Source organism: Drosophila navojoa, chromosome X, assembly GCF_054131105.1.
Source record: "Drosophila navojoa isolate 15081-1374.11 chromosome X, UAZ_NAV_1.0, whole genome shotgun sequence".
In the NCBI taxonomy this organism is placed as follows: domain Eukaryota; kingdom Metazoa; phylum Arthropoda; class Insecta; order Diptera; family Drosophilidae; genus Drosophila; species Drosophila navojoa.
Genome location: NC_142895.1, coordinates 25944593 through 25972500, shown reverse-complemented (window position 1 = coordinate 25972500; position 27908 = coordinate 25944593). Strand labels below are relative to the sequence as shown.

The following is a 27908-nucleotide window of genomic DNA, read 5'->3' as shown; positions in this document are numbered from 1 at the left end:
GACAGACTTTTTTATCGGGTAGTGCTCGACTAAGAAATACCCTGCAGCTGCTGTCATAAATATACATAGGTCTACAATGATCATAGCATCATATCATATTGTTTTTATGGCTTTATATTGATACATATGTATATACCCCTCCTTCCACAGTCAATAGGTATCCAAAAAGAGTTGAGACGCATTGGCCAAGACTTGCGACTCGGTACGCGCGCTGCTGACCCCGTTTACGGAAATTCTTTTTTGCTTCTGCTGCTGCTGTTGTTGTTGTTGTTGTTGTTGTTGTTGTTGTCTTTTTTCCATGCGCAACTTGAAAAAAAAGTGGCACAAACTCATTCAAAAAAAAAAAAAGAACAACACACACAGACAGACAGACAGACAGACAGATAACAACAACAACAACAACATAAACAAAAACAAGTTTCTCGACGGCAAATTCGACAATAAAACCATATGATCAGCGTAATAATAGTTATGATCATTGGCTCTCTTGTTCTTTGCGGTGTCTTGCCCGAGCTTTTGCTTTGCCGCCGAAGAAGACAAAAACAAAATACATAAACAAGATAGAAAGAAATTTCTACAGTTCATGTAGCAGTCGCAGCCTCCAAAGCTTTAACTTTTTCTTTAAATACTACGTAAATATTGCATTAATAGGGCATGCTCAATTGCGCCAATTCATTTGGCACTTGTACTCTGTCTCCTTTTCCATTTTGGTTCTATTTAGCCAAATGTCTATCCATCTATCTATCTATCTATCTGTCTATCTATCTTTCTATCTATCTATCTACCTATCTAACTATTTACCTATCTGTCTATCTATTTATCATCTACCTATCTATTTATCCATCTATCTATTTATATATTTATATATTTATCTATTCATCTATCTATCTATCTATCTATCTATCTATCTATCTATCTATCTATCTATCTATCTATCTATCTATCTATCTATCCATCTATCTATCTATCTATCTATCTATCTATCTATCAATCTATTTATCTATCTACCTATCTATCTGTCTATCTATCTATCTATTTATCTATCTATCTATCTATCTATCTATCTATCTATCTATCTATCTATCTATCTATTTGTCTATTTATTTTATATGTCTATCTATCTATCTGTCTATTTATCTTTCTATCTATCTATCTATCTATCTATCTGTCTATCTTTCTAATTATCTATCTATTCCTCCATCTCTCTCTTCTATCTTTTTCTTCTCTTCACTTTATATCAATATCATTAGTTTTTTCATTATCATTCTCTTCACTTTATATCAATATCATTAGTTGTTCTTATTTTATCATTATCATTATGATTAATAACGTCATTCTAACTATCTCTATCACGGTTACAAGCATTGACATTGTCATTATCATTATATTATCTAATAATTATCACAATGCGCGTTAAGGTCATAATGATCATTGTCAAAATCATAATTATAATTATCAAGAAATGTAAACTATCTATTATCATTATCATGATCATTGCCATTAGCATTGCCCTTATTACATAAGCAAGGGTATATTGCTTTCGGCAACTCAGAGAAAACTTCTCTCTGACACATTTGGCTTAAGCAAAAATCTAGCCTAAATATATCTGGAGACACGCCTTGTTCTTAAACGTGTTGCAGCTGAACTGTAGATGAAAGTACATATATACTTGTAAATGTATATACATATACATATGTATGTATAAGCACATATATGTTAATTTTGTTGCAGACATCTTCTGGCTAACTGCTCCACATTGGAGGTAGAGCTGTTAGGGCCGTTAGCAAGGCGGCTTCTTTTACTTTAATTGGGCTTCAATCAATGCCAGCGGCGAATGTAGCGCCCTAGTAGCCCACAAGCCCACAAGACACACCAAAGCGAACCACCGAACCACGCCGTGCACCACTCCCCGACGCTGTTGACAGCCACGTTGTCAGCCTTAATGACTGGCCTCCCAATGCACTGCAGTACAATAGCAAAAAAAGCTATACATATATATCTACATTATATACATATCCATACATATACATATATAAGCAATAACAACAACAAGAGCCGAGAATTGGGTCAATTGCAGGCGAGACCTCAGCTATGAATCCACCTCCCAGCCCCCCTTCGTAGAAAACTTTGCGTTGCGTCTCAGATTCAATTACGGCCAACTGCAGATATGTGCATGGAATATTTATACATACATACAGTATATATAGTATATACACATATCGTTATATCGTAACGTTATCAGGGCGTGCCTTAAGTGGCCCTATCAATGCACTTTGCTCAATTGATCCAGCTGCAACTTGGGCTTTCGATGATAATACCTCAAAGCCGGCTCGATTCTCTATTTCTCCATTGTTTGACATGCAATTGGCTTTGAAGTGTTTCCACTGGGTGCGAGGAGAAATTGATAGGGGGAAATGGAGAGGGGATTACGTTGTGAAGAAAAAATACCTATTTTATGTGCAGTCAATTTCATTGCTATGAATTAGCTGAATTCAAATGGGAATTTTAATATGAATTAATGGAACTCTATTTTAATTGAAAATAAATATTGCATTGAATCGAATTGGAAAGTGCATAGGCTCTATATTTAAAGGATTCCCATCTATGCTAGTATAATATATATTAGCTGCTAAAAGATAAATACAGATATTGTTAAAGAAAAATATTTGATGGAAGAGGTAGGCAGAGATAGAGAGAGTGAAAAAGCATTCGCTCAAATGATATTCCGATTTTCTTAAAAGTAAATTCTGATCTCGTTGATCTCTGTAATTTATAGGAATGGAATTTGTAATTCAAGAATTTGCAATTCAAGACTTTCGTTTTTGCATTCTTACATAAAACAGCTTGCCTTGATTTGCAGATAGACTTCTGGCTCCCTGTTTATGAACCTCACCTAAACTGTAAAAGTGTTTTAGCGAAAGTATATTTTGCAGTGCATAAACACATATGTTTCAGCCGAATTATCCAGAACAATGTATAGTATGACTTAATCAGAATCTGTTTCTTTAGTTGAGAATAAATAAATATGTATGTATGTATATATTTATATTCAAGCATGAATATAGAACACATTGTGCATTACACGCCATGAGAGAGAGAGAGAGAGAGAGAGAGAGAGAGAGAGAGAAAAGATATGTTTATTTGTAAGGTTGTTCCTTTGAAAATATAGGCTCTTTTAATGGAAATCTTCGCTCTTGGGAATTATGATCAGTTCAGCATAAACTGCTGCAACTCAGCTTAGATCGCCCATATAGATCGCTGATCGAAGCAAATTTTCTATTCATCTATTTATTATTAAGCAGACAATCTATAATAGAGCTTTGTTAAGATCAACATAAAAGATCAAACTCTTAACATTCTTTCTCTATCTACACTCTCTCTATCTATCTATCCATAACTTCCTTTTTGCCCCATCCATTTCTCTCTGCCATTGTAAATGAAATTCATGTAAAATTTTCTCAAGAATTTACCTCAAAAGTCTTATTTGCCAACATAGGAATAACTGTTTGCCTACTTCTTGGCCTTTGTCGTTATCTCTCTCTCACTCTCTCTTTCTCTCTCTCTGTTTCTCTATCTAACATATTTGCAAGTTGAGTCTGTGATAAAATTATCATAAAAATCTACGTAAAAGTTTTGTTTACCATTGTATGAATAAATGCTGAGCTATTTCTGAGAAATATTGCTTTCTCCCTTGCTCTGCATTGCGTTGCGTTGTTGCGTTTGTTGCGTTTTCGATTTCATTTCAATTAACCTTTTTTCTCTAGTTTTTGTTGTTGTTTTTATCATCAGGTATGCGAATCGTAGGCATTTTATTCATGTCGTCATGTGATCATACGATTGATCAAAACAATTGCAATAGAAAAGTTGATCTGGGCGCCTCCTCTATCACTCTCACTCTCACACACTCACTCTATCTCTTTCTTTGTCTCTCTCTCTGCTATTGCTAACTCTGTCCTATTGGCGAAACGCTGCACAGCTGCAAGTGTCGAATGCTGAATTCCGAATTCCGTATGCCAAATATGTCGCCCAATAATCGCAACCTGGGGCAACCTGTCACAGACTCCCAAAAAAACAAGCTGGCAGTTGGCTGAGCACGGGGCAGCTTAAGGGGCAAGAAGCTGTTGCTGCTGCTTGTTGCTTGTTGCTGTTGCTTGTTGCTGGTGTTGCAATTGCAGCACTACATACACATCAATTGCTGCGGCGTTCAAGTGGCGCTCATAAATTTGTTAGAGCGCGCACATTTTCCACATTGCAATGTGCCACAGCAACAACAACAACATCAGCAACAACAACAGCAACTGCAACGAGGTGCCGGTTTTTGCAGCAGCCCAAACAGCTTGCCAATGGAAGAAAGTGAAGAGCAATGAAAATGTTGTCGTTGTTGCAACTGTTGCTGCTGCTGCTGTTGCTGTTGCTGCTGCTGCTGCTGCTGCTGCAACTTTTGCTTTACAGAGGCTTTCTTATGCACTTACTTGGATAACAACTGGATTGCATTTCATTTGAAAAGACGTTTAGCGGCGTGGAGAGGCTTAATTGCAAGTGGCAAACCTGAAACTGGGCAGCGCCAACGCAAACAGCAAACAGCAAACACAGCACAGAGCCAAAGATGCAAACGGCAAACCGCCAGATACAAAAGTATCTATGAGATGCGGCTGCTGCTGGGCTTGCCAAACAACCTTGACATGCGCAGCTAGACTAATGACAGGAAATCGTCGACAAGTGCCGCGCGCATCCAATCCATTCCATTCCAATCCAATCCAAACCAATCCAATCCAATCCAACCCATAATCCAATCCACGCCAAGTAATATACCCACACACAGATGTGCAGCACTTGGGCTCGTTATATGGCTCTTAACTTGGCTCGGGCTCTGGCTTTTAATTACAACCGCGAGTGTTTGAATGCGCATTTGGTTGCTCGGTCGCGTTTAACCGGTTGCTAGCTAAACAATTGCCGCCCAATTGTATCTCAAATATGTAAGGTTGCTCCAGCTGGGTGTGCACGACTGGGAGATACCCGGGCTTGTAGTGGAATAGCGTTACGGCAATGAAAGCTCGGATAGATATAGGTCAAGATTGATATTGATATAGATATAGAACATTTCAAAGCTATCCATCAATTATTGATAAATGATCAATGATTTCTGCGTCTTTTAAAAGGTCTCCAACTCAATTGGTTAGCTTCGTCGAACAGAAGAATAGACGAACGGAAAGACCGACAGAAAATCTTGTAGACTAGTTCGTATTGATTGTAGAAAATAATTTGTAAAATATATATATTTCGAGTCTTAAGCTCTAATATGCAGATTATTGGATGCATGAAAAGATGTGGAGACCTAGACCGACTTGGCTGTGAATCCTGATATCCTGATATACATATACATACATGTATGTATATATGTATCATATATATATGTAAGCATGCGGACCTTATGGGCAAATGAAATATATATACATATATAGATCTAGACTGACGGATGAATAAACAGGCTATAGACAAGAGAACAGAAAACAGAAAAACTGACGTATGGACGAACTGAAGCACGAGTGGAACGAAAGATGTATGGATGGATAGACTGACAAACAGATGAACAGAAAGACGGACAGACCTACGAACTAGATCGCTTCAGGTGTCCTGAATTCCTTTGAGCTGACAGAGCGCAGACGGAGAGAGGGTACGACTCTAACGATTTATCAAGTATATACCGAATTTTAAGATTTGAAAGTGCCTTTTTCTACCTTTTACATTCATTCGAGTCAGTTCGATATACCCAAAAAAAAAAGCTCACCAATGTATACAATTTGTATCTGTATCTGTAGCTGCGACTGCATCTACAACTGGGCATGTCAAAAATGTGCAGACAAAAACCGCTGGAAAATGAAAATGCGGCTACATTTTTGTCCAATTGTCCATTTGGTCAAATTTTTTCCTTTTGGGTGGTTTTCATTGCACCAAAATGTGGCTCACCTTGGCTTTAGAGTTGGCTGAAAATGAATTTCTGTTGCAGTTTGCTTTGCCTTAGAGTGCCCCAAAGCTCGTGTGTGTGTGTGTGTATTGCGTGTGTAGTGGTGTGGGTGTGGCCATAGCCACAACTTCATCAATGAATAGAAACAAATGAATGAGAATGGGCCAGCCAGGTGGCTGTGGCTGATTGCATACCAAACATCAATTAGCATTCATATTCTATTAACAATTTAGGTTGATTAACCCGACCCACTGTCGGTCAGTGTTGAACAATGCCGTCTTAATCAATTTTGGGCTGACCCGTTGCCCAACTCGCGGCGACCTAATGCGCATGAGCGACAGCCGCTTAGAGAATTCAAGCTGAGGCTAAACTCACTTAACCTTAACCAACATCACCTCACCTAACCTAACCTTCCGTTAGCCAACACTAAGCTGGTGTATATATATTTATGTATATAGCTCATAATTAAATATGGTAGCTAAGTTTGATGAATGACGAGAGACTTACGAGAGGATTTCGTTTTCAGTTTTGTTTTCTCTGTAGATCAATATGGAATATCACATGAAAACAATTATCGCGATCTCTATAGACTAAATATAGTAGAGTAGGTACATATATCACTAATGTATGTATACACATATATATGTATCTCTCTCCTTCTCTCTCACTCGTTCTCTTTATGACTTGCTGCCTCTTACTCTAAAGTTGCAGATAATCGAAAGCCTTAATATTATATACATATATGTATATTTATTTCACTCATTTTATTTACATCTGTTGTATATACCGCTGGATTGCGATAAACAAATATTTGAACACTTTGTGATTTTAGCGGAACTGTAAGAAATGCATCCGAGAGCTGCGGTCTGCTGACCCTGTTGTATCGATTACCCAAGCAAACCTGACTGCAGCAACACTTGATACTGGACAGGTGATGTTGTTGTAGCTGCTGTTGTTGTTATTGTTGTTCTTGTTGTAGCAGAGTGTCAGCTTTCCAGCTTGGACTCGCCTCAAGAAACTCAGCTGCAATTGCATAGGCCAAAAAGTCATTGACTGGACACGGATTTTGGTAATTTGCAATTGGAAATTAAGTATGTGTGAGAGAGAGAGAGAGAGAGAGAGTCAGACTGGGCACGTATGAAATAGAGAGAAAGAGAGGGAGAGTGTGAGAGAGAGATTGTACAGCTGGCGTTAAGAAAATATGCTCGACCTTGGAATTGGAGTTGAAGCTGGAACTGGAATTGGAATTGGAATTGCAATTGTAATTGGAACCCGACAAGGTGCTAAATGCTAACTAGAAAAACAAGCGAGGCATACCAAGCCGATGATGAAGAACGACAACATTGCTGCCGGAGAAAGTAGTCGGAGTTAGAGTCGCGAAACGAGTTGGGCCGGCGAGAAAAAGTAAAATTATTTTAGGACATGCTGCCGAAAAATGTATGTCACCTGCAGCTGTCCCAGGCGCGGACCCAAAAGCCACGAAAACAAAAACAAAAACAAAACAAAATTCAAGCAAATACAAACAGCTGCGACAACAGCAACAACAACAACAAATAGAGTTGCAACAACGCGAGTTTTACTTTCTGCTGCCCCAAAATCGAGTATCCAGTATTCAGTACTGGCCAAACAAGTCTCCCTTTCTCCAGTTCCCCTTCTCTGCCTCTCTCTCTCTCTCTCTCTCTCGCTCACTCTGTATCTCTCTCTCTCTCTCTCTGTTTGGCTATGCAGTGTCCAGTGCGTGTTGCATGTTCGCCAAGCAGGAAGCACTTGCAACACGCAAGCCAAGCCAGGCCGTATGATTTGAGCCGTTTGGCCATTTGGCTAATGGAATTCGCTAGTCTCTTCCAATTCCCAACTCCCAGCTCTCAGCTCCCAGCTCACAGCTCGCCTAACTAACTTATATAAATCTGCAGCTAAGCCTCTTATAACTCAGCCATGTCACGTCTATGAATATCGTCTCGTATCGTATTGTTGCCTCCTACTAACAATCGCATTATACAATAGAGGCGCGTCTGAAGAGTATTTTACGCACGTCTGGGCCTTGCCCAACATCTCCCAGCCTCAATCGCACGCACACCTACCTATACATGTGTCGATGCAGATATATCAAATATATGATTACCAATAGCCAAGTCCAAAATCAATCGATAAACGCATCTGGCATTTATGTTTCTCTGCATTTGGAGGCTCTGCTTGTAAAACAATCCAAATTTGTTTGTATTTACGTATATGATGAAGACTCGATATGGGCTACAAATTGTTTACAATTTCACTTTAGCTTTATTGGGCACAGCTTCTGAGAATTCCTAAGTGGATTCGCGAATCGTTCTGTTTACCCAGTTTACCTTGATTAACCATTTCGTATATAGCTCAACCAAGTCACGTAGCTGCGATTTGGAATATTTTTGGCTCTTGCGCAATTTTTTATTTATTTATTTATTGTTTTTTGCAATCTCTTCTTCTTGTCTCATTACATATTTAATGAACATATATGTATATGGGAAAGGTTAACAAAAACTAAATAAAATAACGTAAGGCAGATACGTGGTGTCAGTCCACTGTGTTTCATCTACAGTATATTTATATTTATGTCAGATGATCAACCAGAATATAAGTGCTATATAGAATATACTAATTAACAACTTTCTTGAAGCCTAGTTCCTAAGAGTGTCGAGTCAACAAAGAGTGAGACTGATAGAGGGAGGGAGAGAGAGAGACAGAGAGAGAGAGAACCTTCATAAGATGGTTCGAGTCTCGATATCAATTAATTTATCGATCAGCTATTGATCCATAGGAAATGAAGTTGTATGTTCCATTGAATTCCAATTGATAGTCGATTTTTATCGAATCAGACTTGACATTTAAGACTGAAAAGGGCAAAAAATATCCAAGCTAGAATCATGCTAAGCTCCGCTCTTTTTTTTCACAATTACATACATATTCTCATGTTGTTCTGTTTAGTTAGAAAACACTGAAAATCTTTTGAATAGCAATCGATACTATGCATCAGTCAGTAGTTAATCTGCATTATACCTTATCTATGTCTATATCTATAGATTTTATTGACTAGCTACTGTTCTCTATATGCAAGTCTCTATGACACATTTAACTATTCGAACCACTAATTGGGCTTGTGTCAATTCTACAAACTATTTAGCCATATTTAGCTGAGCCAGTTTCCTGGCCAATTGACGAACTTAGTCATGGTATATTATACAACTAGATCGCAATGTTTTGGGTATATCTGCGGACTCGGACACGCACTCGGACTCCGACTTGGACTCTGAATCTCTGAATGGGAATTGGAATCGGAGTCGCAGTCGCTGTATTTCACGCACGTCTCTGAGTGGCCCTTGCCCAACATTTGGTTAGCTGTGACCCATTTGCCTCAATGCGAATGCCGCTCACATTTCAGCTACGCTTTTCTTTTCGTCTTCTTCTGCTTCTTCCTCTGTGCTTGTGCTTCTCTGCTTCGCGTTCCAGCTGCTCTCAGCCCGATTTTCAATGTCAGCGACATTGGTGACACTGAAGTCAACTGGAATTGTTAGCTTTTTTTTTGGGGGGGATTTTTTTTTAAATTTTGTTCATATATCAAATTTTTTTTGTGTGTGGCGCGTGTTTTGCCTTTTCGGCGAGTGGAATGAGACGATCCACAAAAAAAGCTGAAAAACAGAAAGAATTTACACACGAAATTTATGTAAATAATTTTTTTGTTTTGGTTTTTAGGCTGGCTTATTTACATACACACACAATCGCAGTAAATGGGAGGTGTTTGATTTGTTTTTGGTTTTCAAATTTATTTTATGCACCTTTGGCTGTTTTCAGGTTCAAAGCAATTAAGTAATAATACAAATCAAATAGCAGACAAAACAGAAAACACACAGAAACCACAGAGCAGACCAAAAGCAAAAATTATGCAAGCGACAAAACAAAAGAAATCAACGAACCGAACAACAAAAACACAGCTAAAATAAAAAACATAAAAAAACAAAGATTTACAAAAAAAAATAAAATAAAAAACACACACAACAACAAAAACAGCTGAAAAACAGAGCATAAGAAATCCCTAGCAGAGGGCATAGCTCAGCTGGAGCGCTGCTTAAATGGCCTCTGAATGGGCTGCTTAGCGTCAAGTCTGTGAGTTTAAGAGCGTTTACGCTCAAATGGATTGCCAAATGGGCAGCCAGTGTTGAAAAACGTCATGGGTGCTTCATCACTTGCGCATAGACAAGACGCCGTTGAAGGCAGTTGAACATTTCGATAGGTGGAAAAAGTTTTTAACGGTAAAATGAGTATAAACAGTGTGGATAAACGTCCTAGGCGTATTTAAGACGTTAAACGTGTTGGAAACAGTGTTACGCAAGCAGAGCTTTCGATAGGAAGAAGTGTTGAACAAGTCTCTAGTATTTGCTAGTCAGTTAAAATAGGAAGGAAGGGATTGCTGTGCAGTCAGTGTTGGATAACACTGTCTTAGTTATCGGTAATAGTTCTACGGAAATTATTTTAGCTGTATAGCTGTATGAAAACAGTGTTGAAAAAGCCATGCGTTAAAACATAGATATCGCAATAGTGTCGGAAAGGGCCCTAATCAGCTTGTAAAAGTATTGGAAGAACAGTTAACGCAAAACGATAATTGAACGGAGTCAAGCACTAGTGGAATGAAAAGAAATAGATCGGTTCAGTTGAACAACTGTTTTTTAAATACAACTGCAAATATTTTATTGACATCATTTTAGTAAATATACGATATATGGGGCTATATGATACCAAGTGCCCCAAGTTCCATGTTCGTATCGCCCCATCTTTTCTTTGGAAGAATACAGTTGTAAATGTACAGAAAACTTTGACTACATAGATACGAATCAAAATCAAATTTAATCACGTTTCGTATATGAATAGCTCGATTGGTTTCATAACAATTTCAAAGATACACATATGTACATATGTGACGAATGCAGGTGCAAAAAAGTCAGGTACACATTGATAGTTATATCAGTCAATTTACTATTAAAACATATGGAGTTACATTTAGTTTAAATAGAAAAGTGTTTTGCCTGGACAGTTGCTGCCGGAAAATCGAAATCGGTGCGTTTTCACGCTTTCCAACGAAGTTGCAATTGAAAATATAATAAGAAATAATACGAAAAGCGAAATGTGAAATGTGAAATGTGAAAATCAAAATCAAAATGAAAATGAAAAGAAATTCAAAAATGAAAATGCATTCAATTGAGTTGGAGTTGGAGTTGGAGTAGCCAGTCGAACTGGGCAGGGCAACACGCAGAGACAGAGAGAGAGAGAGAGAGACAGAGACAGGGAGGGTGGGCGAGAGGGCGTGACCCGTGCTTTAATATTGTTGACATGGAAATCTGTGAAGCGTTGCTAGACTTTTAGCCACGGCGTGGGAGGGTGGCGAGGGGCAGTCAGCCTAGACCGGTTTGTCACAATTGGCGAGTGTTGGTAAACACGTTTTATTGTAACGCGCGCCCTTGTCAAGGTCAAATTGTGAGCTACAATTGGAGCTCTTCCACAACAATTATTGCTCTTGTTCTTCATTCTCTCTCTCTCCCTCAATCTCGTTCTCTCTCTCTCTCTCTCTCTATTTTAGTATTTGATTATCAACAACTGCTTATATATTTGTATTTGTATTCGTTGCTGTATGTGAGCATGTATTTACAAGTATACTAGATCTATATATAGTTTTCTCTAATAGAGACGCAAATCTCAAATCAGCGATCAGATTCGAGCCGCTTTTATCATAATTAACTTGGCGCATAACTCGGACGAGTTCAACGACTCCGCATGACAATTGCCCATTGTTGTTGTTGTTGTTGCTGCTGCTGCTGCTGTTGGCTGTTGGCTTTTAGCTTTTAGCTGTTACTTTTAGTGCGCCCAGTTGGCCGGCTCCAATTAAAAACACGTTAATTTGTCGACTTTTGTTGGGGAAGCTACATGCACAGAATTCAATTTGCCGAGCCGTGATTAATGGCAGCATCGGTAGACAGCGGACAACGGACAACGGACACCGGACAGCAGACAGCGGACAGCGGACAGTGGGACATTGGGACATTGGACAGTGGTACAAGCCGCGCTCATCGAACTTCCAGGTAATTGCTTGACTTTGTCGGCAATCAATTTTTGTAACGTTTTGACCATTTGCTTTTGGCAACAGAGAAATAAAAATAAAAATATGAATAATAATAATAAACAATAATGAAATACAAAAATAAAAAATTATTAAATAAACTGCTTGTCTCTCCGATTCTTTTGGCTTTGTAATTGCTTAGCACAGGCGCAGCCATGTTTAATGAGCGACAAGCCAAAAGCATGGCTAAATACACTAAGCCAAATCGTCGAGTGCCCAGCCAATGGCTACAATTGAAGTTGTCATTGAGTTTAATATAATTTTTAGTTTAAAACAAGCGTATCTGAAGATAGAAATGAATAAGTTCTATAAGTTTATTTATTACATTTTAGTTCTTTAAAAATGAATAAAAATAAAAAAAATTAATTATGCATTAAAAATGAGCTTTAGTTTATTTTATATACAATATTCTGAAATCTATTTGAAATTTTATATGCAACACAAATTAATGAAGTTAAAATTTATTTATTTATTTATTTTTTTTTACATTTTAGTTCTTCAAAAATCAGTTCAAGTTAAAAATTAATTAACTAGGCATTTCAATCAAGTCTTAAGTTTAGTTTATATATTCTGAAATCCCTATCATATCTCAATTAACACAAAATGGCCTGAAGATAGAAATAGATCAATTTATTTATTAAATGTTACTTCTTTGAACATTTAAACTAAATGAATTATGTATTGAAAATGAGTTGTAATATTTATACAATATATAATGTGTATTACCATATTAACTTAAGTAACAAAAATAAATTGAATAAAGTTATATGCAAGTGATCATTATTACACGAGTGCATACACAATTTTGTGCAGTGCATGCGTCAGCTAGGGCTTTGGCATCTGATTATGAGCAGCTCGAAGCGCCAAGTTCGAAGCGCTCACAACTGCCAGTAGCTACGGTTATAGTCACAGTCAGTCACAGTCAGTCAGTCAGTCAGCGAACTCACACACACACAGACACTCACATACGTATGACACACACTCACTCGCTCACACTCAGACATGGACACTCTAGCACACACCCTGCCCGCGTAAGTGGCAGCTATGCATGATTCTAATTATTCTGTTTGGCATAGAGCTGGCTCCGAGACAATGCAGAAGCATAGTCAAAGAACCGGAGAGCAATCGGAGCCATCGTCACCGCCATGGGGTTCCATTGTTTGTATGTTGGCAGCAGTTAGAGCGAGATGGCAGATAGAACAAGAAGTTCAAGTACCCTGAAGAACATTAAGCAAGATCTGAAGCGTACCCACACACGATTCTCCCTCCCATATATGAGCAAAGGAAATGAACGCGAGGAAAGTGGAGACAAGGTTAGTGATAGAACAGATCAGTATGGGTTATGCAATAGCTGGCAGACATCCGATAGCCAAGAACTGCTGTATAATCAATCGGAAATTCGCAAGAAATACAAAATCCCAAATCGAAAACCAGAAATAATTGCGAAATGAATTTAATATTAGCCAACTAGACGAATGTTAGTTTAGAGAGTGTATATCAAATGCTTAAAACGACTGTTAATTCCGATCGGCGATCAGGTTTAGCCACAAACAGAGCAAGCCCAAAGCCACAACCCATAATGAACAGCGATCATTGTAAGAGTTATCGATAAACAATGCCAAATGAGTCAGGGCCAACAAAAAGTGATTTGAGACAAGTGCATTGTACTTCCACATATACATATAAAAGAGAGAGAGAGAGAGATAAATTAGAGATACATATATACATATGTACATAGAAGTATGTATAACTGTAAATGTTAGGAAAAGTCAATCAATTAGCGGATAAACGCCAATTGAACTGAACAAGTGAGGGAATGCGTGCGAAATCAGTGAAAAATCACACACACTCGAACACACACAGAGCAAAGCACCAAAGCCATACAAATTAGAAAGGTCTCCCAGATCTCGATGATGGTTTCTGTTGGAAGGGCAGCAGATCGGTGCCAGATCTCTTTAAATGAAAGTGAGTGGAACGTGAATGGAAATGTACCTGGTGGGCAATCAGAATGAGCTCAATAGAAGAGTAGATGAACACGCACACACACACACACACACATGAGAAGAAACTGGGCAGGCAAAGCCCTGTCAATTGTCTGGGAACAAAGCAAAAGCAGTTCAAGGCTTAGCTCTATGTGAAACATATATATAAGTATTTAATATATATACATATATGCTTGCCTATATATATATATATATATATATATATATATATATATATATATATATATACCTTTAACATATTCTTTTCATATTCTCTTTAAGCTTCAGACAGCTGCTGCTGACACTTCTCAAAATAGGGGTTGGGGTTGGGGTTGCCCAGCCGGAGCTTCAACAATAATTTCTATATATGTATGTACATACATATACATATATTTTTGCGTCGTTCACTTTTGAGTTCATATACCTTGAGAACCGAACCATCTTGTTATTGAATCAAAATCAAAATCATAAAAAAAAGAAAACAAAAACATTTGAAGCGCTTTTGCGTGCGATGCAAATGTACAAAACTCAATAAACTGGAAAACCAGTTTGTCACTCGCTCATTTTGTCGCTGTCCAGTGAAATGCTAAGCTTAACAAAAGTTGCCAAAAAAATACAAATAAATTATAAAAAAATTGTGTATATATACACATATATATATAAAATAAATAAAAGAAGATATGTGTGAGCTGAAAATTAGATACCCTTGCTTATGGAGTCGCTTGAAATGTGCAGAACTGCTGAACATGAATGAAAAGGGTTAGGCAAACTAAGGTATCTCTATCTCTATCTCTATCTATGTATTTTCATTTACATTTATCTATATGTGTCTATATTCCTTTCTTTGTAATCATCTCTCTTGCGATATATATCCTTCCATATTTACTTATCTTTCGATTTATCTAACTGTATGCATCTATTTATCTATCTTCAAATAATAGATCGCTGATTTTTATAAAATATGATACAACAAATATAATTAACTTTATGCATATTGTAATTCAACGTCTCTGAAATTAAAAAGGGAAATCTGACATTTTTATCTGTTCAGAAAGATACCAATTTAAAGCTCCTAACTAAAAAGTTTGTTAAATGGGAACATATCTATAGAGTTTCTGTCGACAGAGTGTTCTCTATCCCTCTCTATCTCTCTTGACTACAGAGATTATGGAGCATATATAGAGCGAGTGATCCCTCTCTCTCTCTCTCTCTATATATATATATATATATATATATATATATTTATACATACTACTATATGTAACTGTTGTGTATAAAATATTTGCTACAGCATAAACATATAGCAAACCGTTCAACCTTAAAGCAAACAGTTGATGAATTTTCGGCAATGCAGCTACATAAATCGATCTACATATAGATAGAGGATACATTCAATTTATATATATATATTAATGTTTATACATACACACATAAACAGATCTACTTTTTATAATGCGTAATACAATTATCGGCGAATATAATTCCCTTGGCAAGACTTTTCAATTAATCAAAAGAGAGAGAGAAAAAAATGCTTAATTACAATCACAGCAGCAAGATCCAAGTTCCAAGTTCCAAGTTTTCAACGCTCAATGATCATTGTGGTCTATCATTATCATGATTGTCATGATTGACATGATTATGATGATGATCATTATTGTTTGTCGGCGCGTTATTTACTTTTAACTGTTTTGCGTTGCGTTTGATTTTTATATGAGATTCAATTAAAAAAAAACTTTTCAGCAGCAATTTTATAAAATTTAAACAGCTCAAGAGACCGAGCAGCGAGAGGCGCAGAGCAGGGGGTGGGGGGCGGTGCGTTGCGGGTAAGGTAGGTAATGGCTCTCCATTTTTAACCAGTTTGCCTGTTAATCAATTTTCGCAACAAATTTTTGCACTTGCCGTTTTGGCACTAAAACTTGTTGACTTCACAGCAGCAGCAACAACAACAGCAGTAACGGGAGCAACAACAACAGTCGAGATAGGCAATGTATCTTAGTATCTGTGTATCTTTGCATCTATATGTCCGCACATCCGCATCGATGTGTTATCTGTGGCGTTTGTTTTCGGTTCGCTACAAATTACTTAATATGCATTTAGCAGCTGTGGTTTTTGACCTTAACACGAACCGATAGATGTGGAAGACACAGACATATAGAAGCCGAAAAGCGATCTGAAAGCAAGTGGCGCGTTTCCGTTGTGGCTTTTGAGGGGCAGCATCAACAGATAGTTATGCGGCCAGATAGTTAGATAATTATTATTGCTGCTGGCTCCCAGAAGATGCTGATGATGATGGTGTTGTTGATGGAATGCCAGCTGCAGCAGCAGTTAGGTTCTCAGCTGGCGATGGATACAGCTACATTTGCTGATACAGATGCAGAGACAAAACAAAAAGATACAGATACAGATACAGATACAGATAGAGCAGACGCAGATTTGATGCTGCTTTCACTGGCTAACACTAAACTCCAGCGGGGCGCTGAGAGCGTTCAGCGGGCAGCGGGCAGCAGACTTCACACAGCTGCAGCTACAGCGTCTATCTGTCATTTTGATTTGCCGCACAGTGGTGCAAGTGCATGCATAATTGCCGACACTCGCATAGACAAAAGAAAATATAAATGATGAAGTGAAATTCGAAGAGCTATTAAGCAAATCACAATCGATAGATAATCTAATTGCTTTATCCATGTATGTCAGTCAAATGAAAGAGAGACCACGACTGGTCTGGTGCGAATAATATAATATATAATTGAGTTGATTTTCCTGTAATAATAATTGCAATGAGCAATAGTTTTTATACAACTTGTTTTAGCATACACATACATACATACATAGGCTGCGTTAGTTATATATGGAATCAGAGCTGCGCTTCAGCGAGTCTTCTGTTTATCTGCGACTTTCGTTGAATGCATTTACCTAAATTAAAGCATAGTTGATGCAATTGCATTTTGATTGAGTTGCGTGCCACGGTGCGTGCTGCAAATTTTGCCTTGGGGAGTTACGGGCGGAGCAGCCGAAGCACCGGCATTATTTACCGTTTGTCTACGTACGCTTGCCACCTCAGTGTATCCGTGTATCTATGTATCTATGTGTGTGTGTATCTTTTGTCTCTATGTATCTATATCTCTTGTATCTGTATCTGTATCTGTATCTGAGGCGCACTTGGCGAGCGTTGCTGCTGCTGCGGCTGCTGCTGTTGTTTGTGAATTTCAATCTTGGCTAAGGCAAACGGAAGCAGCAGCAGCAGCAGAAGTGGAAGAAGTATAAGAAGAAGAGGCATTAGTCAGATCACAACTTACCTAGCGACGACCTCAATTAGCGAGTCTTGGGCTCCATAGTTCTAACTGTGATAGCAACGGCAACAGCGACTGCGACGGCGACTGCGACTGCGACTGCGAGTGCGTCTGCGCCTGCGTCAACGTCGTTTGTTTAATTGCTCGTTATTTCCTGTTAGTTCACATGCAGCTGAGCACACACACGCACACACTCACACACACTGATGCGCGCGCCTTCAAAGTGCAGTTTTGATTTTTGATTTTTTTTGGGAAAGCACAAAAAAAAACAAAACAAAAAAAGTAACGACCACCGAAAAAAAAACACCGAAACTAATATTTACTAAGCGACTGCCCACACACAGGCGCACACAATTGCAGTCGCTGCCCAATTAAAACGCCAAACGGAGAAGCATGTAATGTATGTAAATAAACAATGCAACAATGTACGCACGTACACACGCACACACAGTAGACAGTCAGAGGCACGCTGGCACATACACACACTCACAGTGGCGAGAGGCTGCGGCGAAATTCTATAGGGCCACGGCGACTACGACTGCGGCTACGACTGGCGCTGATCGACCGTTCGCCACGAAACTCGTTTTCAAACTGAGCGCTCAGCTGAGCGACAACAGCTTTGAGCTCGCGAAAGCTCGGTGGCAACAGCTGCGACGACAACAACAGCAACAGCAACAGCAACAACAACAACAATGACGACGGCGCCACGCTCTCTAAACGAACCTCGACAGCTACTGCAGCAGCAGCAGCAGCAACAGGCGCAACTACACCCAAAAGAGAGCGAGCGCACTCTCCCACATTTTTTGTTCGGCACGCTCCAAAACTGCATTTCACTGCACGCACCAAACGGGACTCAGCGACTGCGACTGCGACAGCGACGGCGACGGTGGCAGAGGCAAAAGCTGAGGTCTAGGCTGAAGCTTTGACTGCGGCCTGGGCCTGGGCCTGGGCCTGACAATTAATTTTCATTTTTTTTTTCTCTCTTCTTTTTTTTGCTCTTTTCTTTGCCATTGTTATTGCTATTCGTAGTCAGCGATGCGATGTGCAATCAGAACTATACATAGATCGTTTTTGATGGCATATAGAGAGCCGGATACATTCATTGCTGCACATTGAGTTGACAGAGCGGAGGGATGGGGGAAGGCGGTGCGCGGCAATCAATCAAGTGAATTAAACTGCATGCATTGCTAAAATCATTAATTTCCCACGACCTGACAACGGCCAGAGCCCGAAATAGCAATGATCGAGATATATATGTTTTGTCAACAGCAGCAGCAGCAGCAAGAAACATTGATTACTCGGTTCGAATAAAGCCAGCTTTCATTTATTTTGCAATTCCACTTTGTTCAGGTTGTCCTCAAACGTTTCAGCAACGCTCTGTTCTTGGAGAGTCGCAATAGCCCAATACAAACGATAATTGCTTAATATTTTCAACTTGATTTATCTTAAAGTCAATCATATTTTGTCAATTCTTCTTTGTGCAGGTTGTCCTAAAGCGTTTCAGTGATTCTTTGTTGTTGACGTAACCCAAATACCAGTTAAAACAAGTCATTGTTGAGTTAATTTTCTGAGTTTGATTTATTTAGAATTTCATGTGTCTTTTAATTTGTTTGTGTTTTTCGCTTTCCGCTTCTCTCAAATAATGGAATTTACTATTGAATTTCAAGAGGAAAATTCTGTTTCGCTAAGTTTATCAATTTACAATCTAATGATCAAATCACAAAAGCAACAAAACGTCCATAATAATTGCATCAAATATTCATCCTAATTGTGTATTTAATTCGTATTTCAAATCTGTTTTTATTTTTTGTTTCTTAGATTTATAAAGTAATTTTATGCATATATTAATAAACGATAGGTAAAAAAAATGTTGTTGTGGGGACGGCTTTTCTAGCTGTTCTGTAAATGGGCCTCTCACATGCACAATTTGATGTTCAGTGTTGTATAATGTTTAAAAGTGATAAATGCCTAATAATTCGATCTTTACGCTATTCAAAGTATTTTCCTTCATATATCTCTAAATATAGTATATTATATTATTTGTATAACTACATATGTCTGTCTGTATGTTTTTTGTTTTTATTATTTTGTTTTTTAATTAGAATTTCTATTAAAGCTGATAAATGTACTTGATCATTTGTCTTTTGGTTTTTCATTCGCCCATTCCGCTTTTTCATCTATTATTATTAATTTCGTATAATTTGTTTGCGCTCAACAATTTCAATGTGAAATAAACTACAAGTGCACATATGTACGTACATATGTACACATTGCTCCTACCCATAAACTAACTGTGAATCTTACTAAAAAAAATGCATGTAAATATGCTGTAAATAGTTGAGACACAATTTGGAAATAGTTTAAAATTTCGCCTTTACAGCGCCTACATCAGTTCAATAGTCGTTCACGAATTACAATTTGGAGTAATATCATATACCCTTGGGGTATACCATCTCTTATATGTACTCGTATATAGGAAGTTCTAGAGCTAAGATCTGCTGGAACCTAACTGTACCTAGCAAGCTCTATGATTTCCATAATAGTTAATTCAGAAATATTTAATTTTCTTTCTTGAAATCGAACTGTGAACGTGTATTGTGCAGTCGGTCATGCCCGACTGCAATGCTCTTACTTGCACCTTTTATAACTTTCTTTTCTCTTTTGCTTACGTTTTCTTTACTGGACAAATGACAACTGCAAAATGCCATAAGATGTATAAATGTTAAGCTACAAATACAATAAATAGTTAAATAGTTTATATAATTTAAGGCAATTTCATTCAAATGAAATAAGTGAGAAAAAAAAAAAACAGACAATCCGAAATCTCCTCTTCCACTGGCTAATCCAGTGCAAAACTCAACTAATTTGACTTCTATCAATTGCGATTTCATTCTCTAAAAAATAGTCGAAACATATTCAATATGCTTCGCCTCTCTATAAATCCTTTCTTTTGGCTGGATTGTGTTAGTGTGAGTGTGTGTGTGTGCCCTTTGACCCGCCCATAAAAGCTGTTGTCGGTTTGTATATTCATTAACAATTAGTAAAGCCTTGCCTCCAGGCGATGCATTCGTTGTCCCATTCGTGTTTGGCTGTTCGTATTTCTAGGTTAAGAGATATTGAGATTTGGCTTCGGTCTTGGCCTGATTGGCAGAGGCAGGAGTCGCATTGCACTTGGAGGCAATTGGACGCAACCGTCATTGATCGTTTCATTGGGTTTTACTAGCTACAAAGTTTGTAAGTATCAAAAACTTAGCATAAGTATTACATAGTTCTTCTCCAGCTAACATCGTCATCATCATCATCATCATCATCGCCGTCGTCAGTTTTTGATGTAAGTTTGCTCAATTTATCTAAATATTCAGTTTCAGTTTCATCGATTTGCAGGCCACTCACAGTCCACAGAGTTGGAGATTGAACTGCCAGCAGTAACTGTCTGGGCTACTTAAGATTACCAGTAGAAAACCTGAGACTGCTCAGCTCTAGGGACAGCAAGGGAATATCCTACAATACATAGTGGCTTATGGTGCCAGTCAAGGCAAAAAAACACCTTAAAGACGAAGAGCTCTACTAAAGTAAAAAGTTGATAGCGATTAGCTCAACTCTCCTTAAACTATAGCTGGCTGCAGCTACTGCTCTACAGAACTGGACGCCACTGGACTGTGTGAACGGCCTCTGGCTGCACGATTTTCACGAGGAACTGGCTAGGCTCCCGCACAAAATGGATAGCTAAACTAAAGTCTTAACTAAATGCTCTACACGTACAACACAATGAAAGCACTTCGCTGGCAAATATCACACAGCTTAACGCAGATACTTATGTATATCTATCTAACCATGAACGACAGAGAAAGATATATATGTGTATGGAGAGAGAAAGAGAGAGAGAGAGAGAGAGGAGTGAAAGAGAAGGAATGTGTATATGTGTGTGTGTGGGTGTGGGTGTGGGTGTGTGCCGACTCTTTGCTTAGCCAGCGACTATCTGGGATACGGAGTTGGTGCGTCTTCGTTTGGTGATCTGCTTCCACAGGCGTCGGTTCAGCGAGGGCTTGTCCTGCAGCAGGAGAGGAAATATTTAGAAACATAATTGGATTAAATATTAAGATAAGGATATATTGAGAAATTAATATACGAGAATAAATATTGAAGAGCAAAAGATGAGTAACGGCGTATTAAAGAAGACATTTCAAATAAAAGCTGGAAATATTAAATAAGTACATCGAGAGAAGAAATATTGACTAACTCTTATCTGAAATATTCACGAGAAAAGAATTAAATACTCAGGAAGGATTACAATGGCAAGCTAAATACTTAAAGTGGAAAATGGTAAAATAAGAGGGCAGTGCCATGGATGATATTGGAATGAAGAAATGTTAGTAAACAAAGAAGAAATACTAAAAGAAAAATAACAATCATATAAAAACGTAAGTGTATAGAGCAATATTAAGCAAAAAGTACCGTCAATCATTTATAAGAAACCGTCTAAAAAGTATTAGGCAAAAAATACAAACTTTCAAATAGAAGGAAAATATTGCTGATTCAGATTCGAATGAAAATACAAGTTGAAATATATACCAAAGAAAAACTTGTGTGAATAAATACCACGGAGTTAATATAATGGATGGAAAGCAATAAAAGATAGTAAGAGTGTTGCAGTCGAGTGCAACCGACTGCGTGATACTCTGTTCGAGTTTTGTGTTTTAGAATTCGCTATATCATTTTGATCTGGGGTCTTGGCGAGTATATATTCCGAATTGGAACTCGCTAGCACTCCAACTAATAAGACTAGTAAGCCAATTAAAAGGAAAGTAAAGCCAAGACAGGGATATAAAGCAGGAAATGTCAAGAAAGGCCATGAAGAAACAAATACTACGAAAGTATAGCTGGAGAAAGAGATCAAAGGAGTAACGAAGTAACACCAAATGGAGCCGGGACACGACTTACGTTCCACTTACGTTATCTTTGCGTGGCGACATCTGTGCCATGTCCGCATTGTCCGGCGCCTGCCGCAGCAGCTGCTGACTGCCGTGCAGCTGCAGCTGCGACTGGGAGTCGTCACCGAGTGTGCTGTCGGAGTTGTGGGGATTGTTGCTGCTGCTGCTGCCGCTGGCTGTTATCTCCGAGTTGCGGCGCTTGATAAAGTTGATTCTGCATAGAGGAAGATCGGGTTATGGGGCACACTAAATATATGTGCGTGTGCCACATGTGGCATCGGAAACGTACAAACGGTTTGATTTGCCCACTTCGGTTTCGAGGCACGCTTCAGTCATTGTTCTTGTTGCTATTGTTGTTGTTGTTGTTGTTGTTTGTGTTTGTGTTTGTGTTGTTGCTGCCACTGCGTCCATCGAAGTAGTACTCGTCGTCCTCGTCAGAGAGACTACTGCTGCTGCTCGGCTCGTTGTCGAGGAACAGTCGCGTCTCGTTGCCATCGTCGTCGTCGTCGTCGTCGTTCGCATTTTCGTTGAGGTTGTCCCGGATGTCGCCCTGACTCGATAGCCACTCTTCGATTGAGACATGCAGTATATCTTCTCGCGTCTCGCTAAGATTTCCAGATCGCCTAATTTGTTCGCGCCGCTGCTGCTGTTGCAGCTTGTGCTGCTGTCGCCGCCGACGCCGCTCGCGCCTCCTGCTCGAGCCACAGATGCAGAACTGCTCCATGTATTTGGACTTGGATGCTGGCGTTGTGGACCGGCGACGCCGGCACGAGCTGAACCAGCGGCGCGCGGACTTCCGTGGCTGCTGCTGCTGTGACTCCTCTGGCCGGACGTGGTCGACACGGCGGGACGTGGTCGCCGGTTCACCGTCGGCGTGTCCATCTTGGAGTTGCGTTGTTGAGAGTACGATATGACAGCCTCTTTTGGCTGCACTCGATTCGTGGCTGAACGACTCAATAAATCGCGACCCGTCAGACGATGAAATGTGGAGAGGTCGTGCCTAAAACGTAAAGTGAAAGAGAAAGAGAGTGAACGAGGGACAGACATGAGTAGCAAGTCGAAAATTTTACATAATAGAATGATTGATGGACGGACCAACCGATGGATCTGAAGAGATCTGGAGAGGTCTGGGGAGATCTGAAGAAGTCTTGCTTCAGAAAGAGTCAAGGAATCAGCTTTAACTTCGTATCTACCTTACTGATTGGTGAAGTAATAGCTAACACCTTTCATATCTTAGACCAGTCTAACTGAAACCATTGCTTGAACTGTTTATGTGACTTCGGACTTACCCCAGAATAGTTGTTAGATCTGGACCAGGCTCGTAGCAGATCAAGTCCTCGTCCCCGAGTATGTCGTGGTTGAGCGCCAACCGCATTTCCAGCCTTGGACTTAAGCCGCAGCCAACGTGCGGCGGTGGGGCAGCGCCCACTGAACGAGTATCGGCTGCGTCCGGTACGGCCGGCGCCTGAGCCGGCACCGACGCCGGCGCCGGCTCCTTGGCCGCTGGCACCGCTGCAGCTGGGCTGCTCTCCGTGCTGGTCCGCATCGGTTTTGCTGTCCTCGAGGCTGTTGCTGATGAAGTGGCTGAGTCTGCCGGCACTGCGGTACCCAGCAGGCAAGTCTCGATTATCGTTGACGATGGGCGTTTTGGGCCTGCCGACGGTCCCGTCGATGCCCCCGATGCCGCTCCCGCTGACGGTGCAGAGGTTCTGGTACTCGCAGGCGTTGTCCTTGACCCGATACCGGTTGTGGGCGAAGCGCTGGCGGCGCCGACGGCAGCCGCCGAACAGCCACTGTCAGCAGTAGCGCCAGATTTTCTTTGAGGTGGCTGCTAAATACCGAAAATAAGATCGATTATTCAACAACAAATTCCTTGCACAACCAACTAATAATCGTCGCTGTTGAATAACCAAAAGATTAGATTGCAATCTAAATAGGATTTGCCTATTCGAATTCCATATTTCCTGTCTATTATTTAAGTCAAGAGCTGTTAAGACAACTGATTAGGGAGCATTACTTCGTGAAGAAATGCTAATACCATCTTGGGTTCTGTATAAAATGCAGCTCAGCAGTAAAGTTTAACGAGAGGTTTTCTTACAAATAACTATACAGTATTCCTACAATAGATCATACCTAGAACCGCTAGCTTAAGTAGATTTTCATAGATCTAAATCGAACAAATATCTTTAATAAATCTTTGATATTTTAGATATGACAGTTCAATAACTAGTTAGCTCTACTTTCTATAAGAACATGATACACCGTTTAATAATTGACAGCTCGATGGAAGTCAAGAGTTAGGATTAGTTGGAATTCAATAGGCCTTCTACATTTTACTCAGGATAAGCACGAGAGGACAAAGACACATATAAACATAGTTATATAAGATAGAATTAGAGAACAACTATACACAACTTCTACACAGTTTGGGTAAAGAGGGATCAACTAGGAGGGTGATTCAGTGTGCTTACCGTTTTGGCCGGTGCAGCGTTTAGGTTTGTCTGCGTGAGCAGCAGACGACGAGGCGGCGGCGGTGGTGGTATAAATCTCGGTGGCTTGACGTTGGCTCTGGTGGCGGAGCTGATAGTGCCGCTCCCGCTGCTGGTTGTTGTAGTAGTCGATGAGGGAGCTCGACTCGCCGTCGTCGCTGCTGCCGACCCCGAGGTCCGCATCCCCATACTCATCGTCATCGTCGTTGTCGTCGTCGTCGTCATCGTCATCATCGTTGCTGTCGCCGACGTCGACGACGGCGTTCTTGCGGCTGCTGTCGTTGTCGTTGAGCTCGTCGTGGTGGATGATGTCGCCGTAGTCGCCGACGCGCGCTGTTCGAGTAGATACTCGCAGGATGAGGCCACTGGCGGTAGCGGTGGTGCTTGAACCTCCAACGGGGTCGGCGTCGTAATGGCCGTGGTGGGTAACAGCATGATGGTGGTGGTGGTGCGGCTGGAGCTGCTGTTGGTGGTTGTCAGCGGCCGTGGGCCCAGCACTGTGGTGACCAGACTCGGTTGCAGGCGCTCCTCGCTCGAGTGTGGATCCGGCTCCTCCGGCTCCTCGTCGCTTGAACTTCCAGCCGAATCCTCTAGGTAGTGGCCATTTGTCGTTGCTTCCCCCTACCAATTGTTGGGAATAGAATTCAACTAATCAATTCTGGTTTTGATAAAGCATCCAGCTTGCACTTGATGGGGTTTATGAGTGATTCGTTTTGTTGGTTCTGGTTCATAATTTTAGTAGATTTTGATTGTTTTTGGCTTAAGTATTTTGGAATTTCGATTTTGATTCGTTCGATATCGATTCGGATTCGGATTCGGATTCGGTCTCGAATTCGGATTTGGAAATTTATTGTATATTGGCTTTTGCATGATTTTGATGTATTTGGTGCATTCATTTCGATTGTCAATCGTTGTCAATCGCTCGCGGGTCTCTGTCCTGGCGTGTGATGTTTATGAGCTCGCAGTATTGCAGGTTTGGCTAAAGCTTCACTAATTTCACTACGACTTTCTATATATTGTATATATTAAAATACATTGATATACGCATATGTATAGACACAAACCAACAAACACACACATACACATATTATATACAGTTAGTTAAGAGCAACGAGAATGGAATACATTGAAAGCGAGTGGCAAAAGTTTTACAGTTTACAGAGTGCGAAAAGTATTTGTATGTTTGATGTATGTGTGTATGATTGATTGATTGATTCGATTCAAGATGATAGGCATGATGATGATGAAGATGATGTTGGTGATGTCAAGCGGTTGGCGCACATTTGTGTTGTTAATGTAGCATATGAAAATAAAAGACAAGAAACACAAGTCAATCAAAAATTCGATCAATCAGGTAGAGATTTGATTGATTGCAATGCATGCGGTGCACTGTATAAGCCGTGTATGCATTTGCAGCAAAAGAGGTCCCAAAGAAAATGGCGTTAACAACATTTATGTTGTCATTGAACATAGACAAGAAAAATTTAAGAACTAAAAATTGAACATGGTAAAGTTCAGTTTGAGACAAGTGAGAGCTCAGTAGCCGGAAGTGCACGACTACGATATACCCTGAACGTTGCATAGAATTGACATTTGAATCATCGCAGGCTACTATAGAGACACGCCCACTCATATGCACACAGCTATACTGTAATCAAGCCTTTTTTAATTTACTCAGTGAATAGATATCCCGAAAAAGAATAAAATTATCAAAATTTCTTTAAGAGATAGATAGAAACGGGTAGACGAACGGACAGATAAATTGACTCAGATGGACTAGACAAATAGAGTCAGCTTTCTTGGCTCAATCAAATATATAACAGCTTTACGAAGTTTGTCTTACTTCCTGCCGTTTTATACTCAGGTTCAGGGTATATAAAAGTAAGAAAATATTTGCTTGAATCGAGCTGAAAGGATGCTGAAAGTTCGGTTTGCATGATCTTGCCTTTGCATGCCAACAGAAAAAATAATAATATGAACTGAGGCTGGGTAAAAGTGTTGAAATGTGATTAGATCCTTTCTGAGCTTCGATAGCATTTGAGTTTATTTTATTTATAATTATTTATATTTTTTGTCGATTGATTTGTTCTAAATACGACCCACCTTTTTGATATCGTCGCTGTCCTGTTGGGTTTTCTCTTCGTCGCTTTCGGTCTCCTCCTCGAACAGGGGCTCAAGACGGCGTCTAAGCATTACAAGTTACGATATACGATTCGATATACGATATGAGATGTAACGGATTGATTTTTTTTTTTAATTTTAAATTTTTGAGCGTGTGATGAAATGATATAAATTTTGGAATTGAGCAAAATGTTCATACATGTACATATATATATACTATACGATATATTTATAGTTTATATATATGGTATATAGCACTAAAATGTTTGCAAAAAATACTCGTATATAAGTTAGCTATGATTACACTCGACTAGGCACTACGGAAGGATGAGACTAGTTCTTATGGTTGGGTCGGCTGGTCTGTACCAAATCAAAAACTCGAACTAAACTAGCCCAAGATGATAAAAAAATATGTCTATATAATATATATATATATATCGAACTCATATATACTAAAATGGTTAACGAATTGAATTGGATTGAAATGGGCTTCTTTTTGTTTTGTTTGATTGGGATTACTTGTGTGGATAGAGTTACGAAAGAACGCAAGAAACACCTGTAAAAACTACGAAAAAAAGACAAACATTTAAAAGATGAAGAATATATAGATATGTAGGATTACTCGATTACTAAATAAATGAGAGCTCTAAAGATCAGCTTGGCTGCTTAGGTGTACGATATAGTGTCTAAGGCATCTAACAATTTGAGCTAGTCATTGCTATCTCTTTCGCGCTCTCGCTCGTTCGCTCGCTCGCTTGCTCTGTGTGCTGCTATCTCGCTCTAGTGTAGATATCGACGTTCCTTACCGTGGCAGCAGTCCGCGAATGGTGCTCGCTGTCATGGGCGGCGCCATCAGCAGCTCATCCATCATCAGCTCCGTATCGTCGTCGTCGTTCAGCGAGGTGCTCGACTTGGTGGGTGACTGCGGGTGGCAAAGTGTGTTAAAGGCGCTTGGCGGGGGTTGGAGGGGTAGGTGACTGCATCACCT

The 27908-nt window shown here is 39.6% G+C and overlaps 2 protein-coding genes across 9 annotated transcripts in view; both read right to left on the bottom strand.

The window, feature by feature from the left end:
• Positions 1-17981, bottom strand: part of LOC108656661 (uncharacterized) — a 36066-nt gene extending 18085 nt beyond the window's left edge. For 2 of the 3 annotated variants that reach the window (XM_089263351.1, XM_089263350.1), the window contains exon 1: positions 17386-17981. The gene's annotated coding sequence lies outside the window, so the exon portion shown is untranslated. The remainder of the gene's footprint in view (positions 1-17385) is intronic. The other variant, XM_089263356.1, reaches the window with a different exon arrangement.
• A 957-nt stretch (positions 17982-18938) lies between these two features.
• Positions 18939-27908, bottom strand: part of PsGEF (Protostome-specific GEF) — a 28703-nt gene continuing 19733 nt past the window's right edge. For 2 of the 6 annotated variants that reach the window (XM_030388750.2, XM_089263340.1), the window contains exons 10-16: positions 27727-27842; positions 26903-26984; positions 24782-25420; positions 23600-24141; positions 22600-23310; positions 22332-22524; positions 18939-21430 (exon numbers count right to left, since the gene is read on the bottom strand). In XM_030388750.2, coding sequence (XP_030244610.2) covers positions 21344-21430; positions 22332-22524; positions 22600-23310; positions 23600-24141; positions 24782-25420; positions 26903-26984; positions 27727-27842 — 2370 coding nt within the window. In that variant the 3' untranslated portion in view covers positions 18939-21343. Of the gene's footprint in view, positions 21431-22331; positions 22525-22599; positions 23311-23599; positions 24142-24781; positions 25809-26898; positions 26985-27726; positions 27843-27908 lie in introns of those variants that run through there. The other 4 variants (XM_089263341.1, XM_089263342.1, XM_030388752.2 and 1 more) reach the window with 4 other exon arrangements.